This window comes from Mustela lutreola, chromosome 12 (assembly GCF_030435805.1).
Source record: "Mustela lutreola isolate mMusLut2 chromosome 12, mMusLut2.pri, whole genome shotgun sequence".
Taxonomy (NCBI): domain Eukaryota; kingdom Metazoa; phylum Chordata; class Mammalia; order Carnivora; family Mustelidae; genus Mustela; species Mustela lutreola.
Window position 1 is genome coordinate 47,891,963 of NC_081301.1, and position 10,664 is coordinate 47,902,626.

Consider the following 10,664-nt stretch of genomic DNA (forward strand, 5'->3'; position numbering starts at 1 on the left):
GGAAATGATATTCTTGACCTACAACACTAAGTCACATAGCCATGAGTGCCATCTTTCTAATGACTCCTCTTTCTGCTTCAGCCATACAATGTGTTGAGTTAAGTTACTCAGCATTGTGGGTAAAATGTGTCTGTGACAGGACTGTCCCTAAGGGCCTCTCTCCACAGGACAGAGCTAGCCTGAAGTTGTTCACGTGTTCACGTTGCAGGATCCTCTGGTTTTTGGATCAACACTGAACCAGTTGGAATGTTGTTCCTGACGTCACAGCTGCAGCAACAAGAACAAAACCAATGCCCCCCAAATGCAAGAAGACGGAAGACAACAACTCTTCTTAGATCCTCTCACAGCTGAGGTCTCAGGGCCAGTCTCAGTACTGGTACTAGGAGAAAAAGGAGCACGCAGACAATCACACTCACCAGGAGCAGGCATTAGTAGGAACTCGAGCTGTTACGGAAGCCTGGCTCAAGGCTCTGTGTGCTTCCACTGGACAGTTAAAACGTCCAGGTCTCCCTAGTTAATGGAGCCCATAGGTGTGTGGGTTGTACCTTTGGATTCTCCGCTAGGCTCCCCCTGTGAAGAGCAGAGAAAAATCTCCTGGCTTTGCCAGCACAGGGAGGGGAAAAGGAATCACTCTAGAATAGTCTGAGTCTACCTCTTCAGATGATAGATGCCAAGGGGATCTATGGCCAGGAGCCTAAGGGAGGGAAGTCGGGAAGAGGGGCCAGCATACTTCCCACTGGAGATGCAGGGGTGAGTCTGGACTCTCCAACAATGCACGTCCTGGAGACATTAAATTGCAATGTGTCTTGCATATTTGGAAATCGAAGCCTGGTGCTGAAAGTCCTTCCATCTGATGTGACTGTAGAATGAGAAGATGCCCTAAAGCTTCAGAGAACCTTTAACTTCTAAGGCTGAGAAGGAGAAGGGGAGACCCTCAAGGGCACAGCGATGGGGCAGCCAGTGCAGGTGGGACGCAACCAGGGAAGAATGATCTCTAGGAAGTGTGGAGGAAGGGAAGTTTCAGAATTTCCCAAGAGGAACCTCAGGCAGGAATTTATGACATGGGCTATGACTGTGCCCTGCATCTGGAATTCTGCTTCCATCTCCTTGTTTGATCAAGAGAACCTCACTGGAGCTCTCTGCAGCTCAGTCTCTCCAGATGTAAAGTGAGAAATATTCCTAGAGCTGTTGTGATAATGAAGTCGCACATTTCAAAGCATCCACTGAGTGAGAGTTTAACAGATGGGCAATATTTCCTTATGTTTTCCCTAAAAATTGATCTTCTCTTAACCTTTTCCCTATAACTGACTATAAATGGCTGATCCCCCAAAATACCATTGAGAATAAAAAACACCCATTGGGAATGGGTGTCCTATCCACTGAATGTAATTAGTTACACAGTAATGTAATACGTACACATATACACTGTGCCTATGTCCGCATACTCCATATGTTCTGGTACAGCACATGTCCCCTTCCTCCACGCCCTCCGAGATCCCATCCTTTCACTCTCCAATCACAGAGTTTCCCTCTCCCCAGTGGAGAAACCTCCTGTGAGCTCCCCTCCCCCCTCCCTCCTCAGGAGCCTCTCCTGCCCATTCATACAGCTGCTTCCTTTTCCTTTGTGGTTTCTGTCTGGCCCTTTTACTTCCAATTACAAAGCCACAGCGAAGAACAAAAGTTGTTTGAAACTTCCAGGTTTTTTCGAAACTCTCCTAGCAGAAGCCTTGTTGTTTTCTTTTCTCCTGGTGACTATTGTTGACCTGAGGGAATGTCCCCACTGCAGTGATGTCACAGTGGCAGGAGCAGAGAAGAGATAGGAACAGGAGGCTGCTGTTCTGTGGCCCGTCACAGTCTTTACAGGGGAGGCTGCCAGCGAGGGGGCAAGGTGGGCTAGACAGTGACCAGGTGTGCACACGGGCTCGTGTTGTGTGTAGAAGTCTGTTCCCTGGTGGGAGATTTTCCTCCAGGCCAAAAAAGAGCTCTTTCCTGGAATGAACAGACTCTGCTAGTATAATAAGGCAATGTCCATGGCTCTTATGTACTTTTTGAAAAATACACTTTCTAAACAGAGCAATTATGTTCCTAGTAAAAGTGAGTAGAAGGTCCTGAGTTTTTCCCCATCCTCCTTGCTCTGGAGCTGCATGGTCTCTCCCCATTACCAGCATCCCCACACCGGAAGCAACACCTGTTCCAATTGCTTCCAACAATGTAACAAATGGTTTTTAGGGCTTGCCAATGTATGTGGTACCCTAAAGCTCAACCTTGGAGTGGTCTAACAAAACCTTAGTGCTCAGTACTTACTGTCTGTCATTGGGTTTTCTTGGGTATCACACAAGAATCACAGTCATGGAATTTGTGGAAGATACATGAAATGTCACAAGATAGTGCCACACCTAGGAATACCAGGAATAACATAGGATTGGAGGAGTGTCTCTCCATCATTTCCTGGACCTCAGAATCTTACCTGGACAGGTGATCTTTGCTTACTTTGAGCTGCCATTGGCTAACTTGTGGACGTTGCTGATGTTTGACCCTTGTTGTGATGCAGGCTTTGGAAATAAATACAAATAGATTGTACTTTACAATTTAGTTCTTCAAAACTCATTCAACGCATCAGTAATTCTATCTAGTGGTAAATTTAAAAATATTCTGAGAATAACTTGATGAATATCTAGCTGCAAGTGAAGTTAAAATCATTTTCTCATTGAGGCCACATTAAAATACAGTACACTGAAAAGAAACAGCCAATAAATAATTTAACTTTTCATTGGCTGTAGCAATTTGGAATGATTCTAAATATTTAAGTACATTGATATAATTATTATGTCTTCCTAGAAACTCTTAATTTGTATCTCACTTTTACATTTCTATTTAAATAAGTAAAAAATTAGAAGTCACTAATCAAATTTAGATATCCAGTGAAGGATAAATAGCTTTAACTTAGCTTTCAGTTGAGGGCACCTGGGTGACTCGGTGGGTTAAGCCTCTGCCTTCAGCTCAGGTCATGATCTCAGAGTCCTGGGATCCAGGCCTGCATCGGGCTCTCTGCTCAGCCTACTTCCCCCTCTCTCTCTGCCTGCCTCTCTGCCTGCTTGTGACCTCTCTGTCTCTGTCAAATAAATAAATAAAATCTAAAAACAAAAAAGCAAACAAACAAACAAAACTTAGCTTTCGGTTGAAATTTTTAGTCAATCTTAATTCTGAATTAAACAGAGTATAATGAACTCTTTTTCAATCTATAAAGCAGAGCTATAAATACATAACAATATAGACTAGAGATCTGTGTTACCATGTTTTGTTGGAAGGTTCAATTACATAAATATTAGAAAGACTGTAACAGGAGGCGGCAATAGGAAAAAGAAACAGTTGAGAAACCCACGCTCTACAACCCAGGAGAAAGTGTAGAAAGGAAAGCAAAAAGAGAAGTAGAAAGTAAGGGAAACGTTCAGAAATCGAAAACTCCTATGTCCCCTACTTAAGTCACACGCACAAGAGAAGATGTTCAGAGGAGCTAGAGCCACGGTTCCCAGACGTGCCCACCCCAGCCAGGCCAACAGCACCTGCAGGATATCCCATGGCCCTGTTCTGCTCCTTCTTCGTGGCCCTGGTGGTGCTCAGCTGCCACTCCCTCGGCTCTCTGGGATGTGACCTGCCTCAGGACCACGGTCTGCTGCACTGGAGGGCCTTGATGCTCCTGCGACAAATGAGGAGACTGTCTGCTAGCTCCTGTGACAACTACACAAACGACTTTGGCTTCCCCCAGGAGGCCTTTGACGGCAAGCAGCTGCAGAAGGCTCAAGCAATCTCTGTCGTCCATGTGACGAACCAGAAAACCTTCCACCTCTTCTGCACAGAGGCCTCACCTGCTCCCTGGAACACGACCCTCCTGGAGGAATTGTGCTCAGGACTTTCTGAGCAGTTGGGCCACCTGGAAGCCTGTCCCTTGCAGGAGGCTGGGGTGGGAGAGCTGCCCCTGGTGAATGGGGACTCCATCCTGAGGAACTACTTCCAGAGAATCTCCCTCTATCTGCAAGAGAAGCAATACAGCCCTTGTGCCTGGGAGATGGTCAGAGCAGAGATCATGAAACCCTTGTATGCATCAACAACCTTGCATAAGAGATTGCGGAGCAGGAAGTGAGACCCGTTTCAACATGGAAATGATTCCCTCTGACTGTAACATCACACATTCTGGACTTCTGCTGTGTCAGAGACCCTCATTTCTGCTGTCGCAAAGACATGAACAGAGTCAATTTGTCAAGTGTTTTCAGAACAAGTCAACTCTACAAGCAGTAGTCGCTTACAGATGACCTTACTTGTGTCTATTTATCTATTTAAATATTTATTTGTGTAAAAATTGATAAGCCTCAGATTTTTCCTATATTATGTGCACCTTTACATAGTGGAATATAATAAAATATATATTTAATATGTAATCAGTTTATCAAGTTTTTCTTTTTGGAACTTTTACTACAGAAAGTGTTCTTTTTTTAAAGATTTTATTTATTTATTTGACAGACAGAAATCACAAGTAGGCAGAGAGGCAGGCAGAGAGAGAGGAAGGGAAGCAGGCTCCCCGCTGAGCAGAGAGCCCGACGCGGGGCTCGATCCCAGGACCCTGGGATCATGACCTGGGCCAAAGGCAGAGGCCTAACACACTGAGCCACCCAGGTGCCCTCAGAAAGTGTTTTCAAAGAGCCACACCCGGTCTAATTGTGCAACTTAATTAGAAATTAGATGGCAGAATGCATTTACCATCATACTACATTAAATTGGAAATAACTGTCTTTCTCTAAGACAACTTGCACGTTGCCCTTAGGCTATAGGACATAATAAATACAGTCCTGATGTCTACATCTTTGGTTGCTGTAGGGATGAGAATCTAAAAACAATCCTCCTACTTAGTGTTCTAATGGAGAAGGAAAGGACGTGACTTCTCTCACCCGCTGCTAGAATGGAGATGTTCAGGAAGTGCACACAGAAAAGCTGCGAACCCCTCAACAAGTCACTGGCAGACACGGAGGCACATATGTCCAGGGTCAGGGGGAGACGAGCTGTCATTTGACAAGAAACACCATGGCTGAGGTCCACATCTAGCAGGCAAAGCGAGAAACAGAGATGGTCACGCAGGGAGACCGTGTTGTGTGAGAAACAGACATAAACTTGATTCTGAGGCTCTTCAACCAGTGAAAGACGGGAGAGAAGAGCCACAAAGAAGATGGTGGACTCTTGGCCATACAGCACAGGGATAAGAGAGGATGCTGGAGAGTGTCTTTAAGGAAGGATATGTGCTTTGAAGACCATCAGCGGATTCCTGGAAGATGTGGACTGAAACTGCCTGCCATGTCAGAAACACAGATGCCTTTGCTGACCTTCCTGAGAGTCGGTTTGGTGGAATGCATAAGCAGAGACCACTCTGGAACGGGTGGGAGCATGAATAAGATAAGTCAGTGCCTCTGACTTGGAGAATATTGCGTGGGATCTGGGAATATGGAGTTCGTTATTCTGGGCATAATTTGCCCTTTTATGCCATATATTTTTTCCTGAGTGATTTCATGGAATGGATGTTCTAGCAAATTATGTTACTGTGCTTAATACTGTAGTTAGTGTAAATCATGACTTAATTACTTACAATGGCTTATCCTGTCTTCCTTCTTACTACCTTGCATATCAGCAAGCTGCTCGGCTTTAAGAACTCACTAGGCGGGAATAGATAACTCATTCAATCCTTCAAAAAATTATCTATTACTACTGATAAAAAAAAAAATGTTCCTGGAATGACTGAGACTGACAGACTTTCTTCAAAAATGAGAATGGGTAGATGGGTCAGGCATTTTCTTTCTTAATATTATAAGCAAAGAAGAAAATTGGTCAAAAGCAGCTGAAAAATACAATATGAATCATGGAAATTCATGGAGCTATAGTGAGCTGTGTGTAATTCAGGAGTAAAAACAGATTTAACAATTATGACAGCATAGCGTGAATATTCACTGAACTCATGCACTTAGATGATCTCTTACATTGCATCTTCCATAAGGAGCAGCTTAAATATTATAGCTATCATCTTATTTTAATGCTGACAGCGATATATGAGAATATTATTTGTCTCTTCCTACAAAATTATTCAGAACTAGGTGTCCTCCACTTTAGTAACTGACCTCCAAGGGGGAGATTAACAAGTCATGAATGAGAGTCAGCCATGAGAGTCGGAGATGGCTATTTTTCAATCTTGACACCTGGGAAGCTCAGCCAGTTGAGCATCCATGACTCTTGATCTCAGCTCAGGTCTTGATGTCAGACTGTGATTTCAAGCCCCACATTGGGCTCCACCCTGTGTATGGAGCTTACTTTTTTTAAAAAATGAAAAAAACTGGAAAGTAAGAGCTGTGGCGGCAAAATAAATATATTCCCTTACTCAAGGTGAAATGATTATAATCAGGTCTTTCCTCTACTTGGAGGAAATGTTCACCCTCAGCATCTGAGGGCTGTAGACACCTTCTTCTGGTCAGGAGAGGAGGAGGTGAACACTGAGAGGGTTCCTGACACAAACACTCCAGGGGCAAGGGCAAGGATCTAGGGGCAGTAAGTGCTTTACTAACAAGGAAACCAGCCTCTGCACAGTAGAGGAATCTAGAGTTCTCGGGCATGGTGAGCCTGTCGTCTGAGAGTGAGTCCAGGAGAGCCTGGGCAGAGGACACTCAGTCACTCCAGAAGAAATATGTTAGTAGAGGTGATAACTACCTTGTCAGTGAGGTGCTGCTGGGAAAGTCCAGTCATCTGGAATTAGAACCTTGACACCTCTACGTCCCAGACAAGAACCAGGCTTCCTCTTGGGGGCACTGGCACAGCCTAGGAGCAGTGTAGACAGGTTACAAAATGTCAGAGAGAAAGGACAGTACCTGTACTAGTCTTGCCCTTGAGGTCCTCGTGAACCGTAAACCACATGGATCTGCACCAGTTATTTCTAGAATGAAGAGAAACATCAGAGAAACCCATTCACTCATTACCATAAGACTTTGTTGTGAATATAACAGTAAATAAAACTTAGTCCTGGTTCTAGAGAACTTGTGTACCATACTTGGTCTGATCGGTACCTGACAAGATACAAATCCATAGAGAGGAAGGAGCCCATCTCCCTGTGTAAGGGAAGGAGGGTAAAACTTTAGTGCAGAATCAAGGCCAGATTTGTTCCTCACACAAAGAGGAGTAAAACAGGTATGTGTGTCGGTGTGTGTGCATGAGTCCTTACATTCCTGTACCACCTCGGTCTTTAGGACAAAGATGTCTCTCATTTAACTGTAAGTATCCACGCGGATGCACCCATCGGAAGTTTACTGGGAAAATAAGCTTCTGTTGTGAAAGTCATAGTCTAGTTTGATGACATCTTCTTAGACCATATGGAGACTACATAAAGGAAAACAAAAAATAGGAAGTAAAAGCAGAGACGAATGTTCAGAAAATGGAATTTTCTGTGCTCCTCATTGAAAATCTACGCGGCGAACAGAGAACCTCGGCTCCCAGGTTCCCCGCACGCCCAGCCTGGCCAGACCGCGGAGGCCTTGTCTTCCCCATGGTCCTCCTGGGCCCTCTGCGCCCAGCCCTTGGGGTGCTCACAGGAGGCCCTGGGGGCTCTCAGGGCTGTGCCCTGCCTCAGAGCCACGCACTGGTGAGCAGGGAGAACTTCGTGCTTCTGGGCCAGATGAGGAGACTGTCCCTTTTCTTCTGTCTGCAGGACAGAAAAGCCTTCAGATTCCCGCGGGAGATGGTGGAGGGCAGCCGGCGGCGGGAGGCCCAGGCCAGGTCGGTCCTTCACTGGCGGCTCCAGCGGACCTTCAACCTCTTGCACGCGGAGCGCGCCTCGGCTGCCTGGAGCGCCCGCTGCTGGGCCAGCTGCGCTCTGGCCTCCATTGGCCGCGGCAAGATCTGGACACCTGTTTGCTGGGCGGGCGGTGGGGAGAGCTGGCCCTGGGAATGGACCGCCCCACACCCGCCCTGAAGAGGTACTTCCAGGAAACCCCTCTCCTCCTGGAAGAGAAGAAGAACAGCGACTGCGCCTGGGGAATCGTCAGAGTGGAAATCGTGAGTTCCTTGTCTTCAGCCACCAATTTGCAAGGTAAGTTAGGAATTAAGGATGAAGACCTGGGGTCACCTTGAAATGATTCTCAGGGACGAATGTGCCATATGACCCCCACACATATGTCTGGTCACTGCAAGAGGCTGTCATTCCTGGTTTCATTTCAGAATTTATTGACTTTAATTCCGCCAAGTGTGTTCTGAGTAGTAGTAAGCAAGAACGTGTTTAAAAATCCAGCTTCAGGATCACCTGTCCCTAAGAGATGACTGCCCTGATGTTCGTTCATTCTTTCTTTCTTTCTTCTTCATTCACTCTTGTAACTTATCGTATTTATTTATATTTTCATATTAAATATTTGCCTTTAATTGTATTAAAATTTAGAAAACATTTTCATCTTTTCATTGTATTAAATATGCATTTTTCTTATTTAATTCTTATCAAAGACAGCTTCTTGAGTCTGTTTTTTTGTTGTTGTTGTTGTTTTGTCTTTCTTCTTTTCTTTCTTTCTTTTTTGAGAGAGACAGAAAGAGTATGATGGGGACAGCGGAAGGTGGGCAGAGGGAGAGGGAGAGAATCTTGGGCAGGCTCCATGCTGTGCACAGACCCCCATGCGGGCCGGGGGTGGGAGTGGAGGTTCTCCATTTCGTGACCCTGAGAAAATGACCTGAGCCAAAATCAAGAGCTGGACTCTTAATGGACTGAGCCACCAAGGTCCCTGAGTCTGTTTACTCTTAAATCTAAATCCAAATACTGGTTTTCAAAGTCAACTGGAAGAATGGATGATAATATTTATCTATTTATTCATTCATTCAGTAATTTCCTATGTAAACTGAGTGTCGGTGAGGCAGATTGCAGAATATCCTTTCAGAAGCACAGCTCAGGAAATCTTACGGGACAACTTCTGTTTCCAAACATTCAGTCTCACTAGGAGACTTACAGAGAGAATAAATAGTATTTAATTTTTAATTATTATACATAACTCAAAAAGATGTAAAGGAAAATGATGTTCTTACTTAGAAGCTTTAAATACAAATACTGTGGAGGGCAGGGAAGCTAGATATCCTTTGCAGGGTCCTTGGGAGGTCCTTACTTATGGAGGTCTTACTGCTGGTTGGGCTTAAGGGTCTAGACTGAACAAAAAAAAAAAATGCCCCGGGGGTGGGTGGTATTCATTTGAAATTCTTTATTGTGTATCTGGGAGTGAGGGCAGGGGAGTGCATGTGGTCACTGCTATGCAGGGAGGACAATGGAAAGAGGACCTAAATGTGGTTCTGCAGACCCTCAACATTTGAAGGTCAGGCAAGAGGAGAGTCTGTGATGGAGTGGCCAGTGCAGTTGGAAGGACACACAGGCACGATGACACACGGAGGACAGATTCCTGCAGGGAAGAAGGTCAAAGTCGTGCTTGCAGGACAGGTGCCAACAATCGGTCCCAGGGGCTCTGCAAACAGACGCCATTGGTGACCTGAGCAGGATCTGGTTCAGTGGAATCGGTGGTGCAGAAACCAGAAGGGAACAGGTGGAAGAGGAAACACAAGCACAGAACTCAGGGCCCCTGTGTACACGAAATCACTTGGGAAGCTTGTTTGTGAAGTGGAGGAGAGAAATGAGGTGGTACCTAGAAGGGGGGTTAACATCTCTATGCATATATATATATATTTTTTTTATGTTTCTGTGATATCTTTCTGGAAGTGCAGGGATCAAGACAAAGAGACTTCAATAATAACCTAAACTCAGATTTGAAAAATTAACAGAAATCCCCAAATGAAACCTAAAATATCATCCACTCTCCACAGTATAAGATTTTGCATCGGTTATTCATTCCACCAGTTTGTGTGTGTGATCTTGGGCAAGACACCTAATCCCACTGAATCTGATTCTAGAGTGTCCTGGTCTCCCCCTGGACTTTACCTGCCCAAGACACCTGTGTGTGGGGGCAAGGACCAGGAGAGGCCCAGGACGCTGCTATGACGGCTGTGAACGTCTACAGGGAATCACTGTGTGGTGCCAGCGGGAGGCAGCTGAGTGTGAAACCACGTCCTGATCCTCCCCTCATGCAGTGCTTTGCTGTCACAGGCAGGACGTCACGGATGAGCAGCTCGGTAGAGAAACTGAATGAAGAGAGATACAGCACCAACACTGCCCCTGAGTCTAAACCTCACGAGCTGGTCAGGTGTCCAGGAGAGCCTTGCACCAGTGCGTAGGAGCCAGACATTCTCATTCCACCAGGAGGAGACAGCACCTGTCACAGGAGCTCAACTGGCCACAAACCAAAGTGGGCTTCAAGAACCGTGAGGCTCTAAGGGGCAGGAGCAGCTGGAGAACATGGAACAGAAGCAGCTCAGCTACTCTGTGCTCTCCCGGGCTCTCGGCTGCCCAGTTGAAGCCCCAACGTCAAGTGTGATCCACTTCAGTTGCAAAGTGGTGCATAGGCTGGCCACTCTGCCTCTGGCTACATTTAAAAGGCCAGTTTCAGGGTGCCTGGGTGTTGGGGGATGCAAGCAGAGCCTGAGGTCGCGAGTACAAGAAAAGGAGAGAAAAGACTCACTTCGTAGACCGCGACAGGCAAACCCATCCCAATTCAGGTCTT

The 10,664-nt window shown here is 45.8% G+C and overlaps 2 protein-coding genes across 2 annotated transcripts; both read left to right on the forward strand.

Annotated features, from left to right (window-relative positions):
• Positions 1-3,577: 3,577 nt before the first annotated feature.
• LOC131812535 (interferon alpha-1/2-like) lies at positions 3,578-4,141 on the forward strand. The gene has a single exon (XM_059142204.1). The coding sequence runs from the start codon at positions 3,578-3,580 to the stop codon at positions 4,139-4,141; it is 564 nt and encodes a 187-aa protein (XP_058998187.1).
• Positions 4,142-7,570: 3,429 nt separating this feature from the next.
• On the forward strand, positions 7,571-8,154 carry LOC131812132 (interferon omega-2-like). The gene is given in 2 exon segments (XM_059141233.1): positions 7,571-7,871; positions 7,874-8,154. Coding segments are annotated over 2 exon segments (582 nt in total).
• Positions 8,155-10,664: the final 2,510 nt, after the last annotated feature.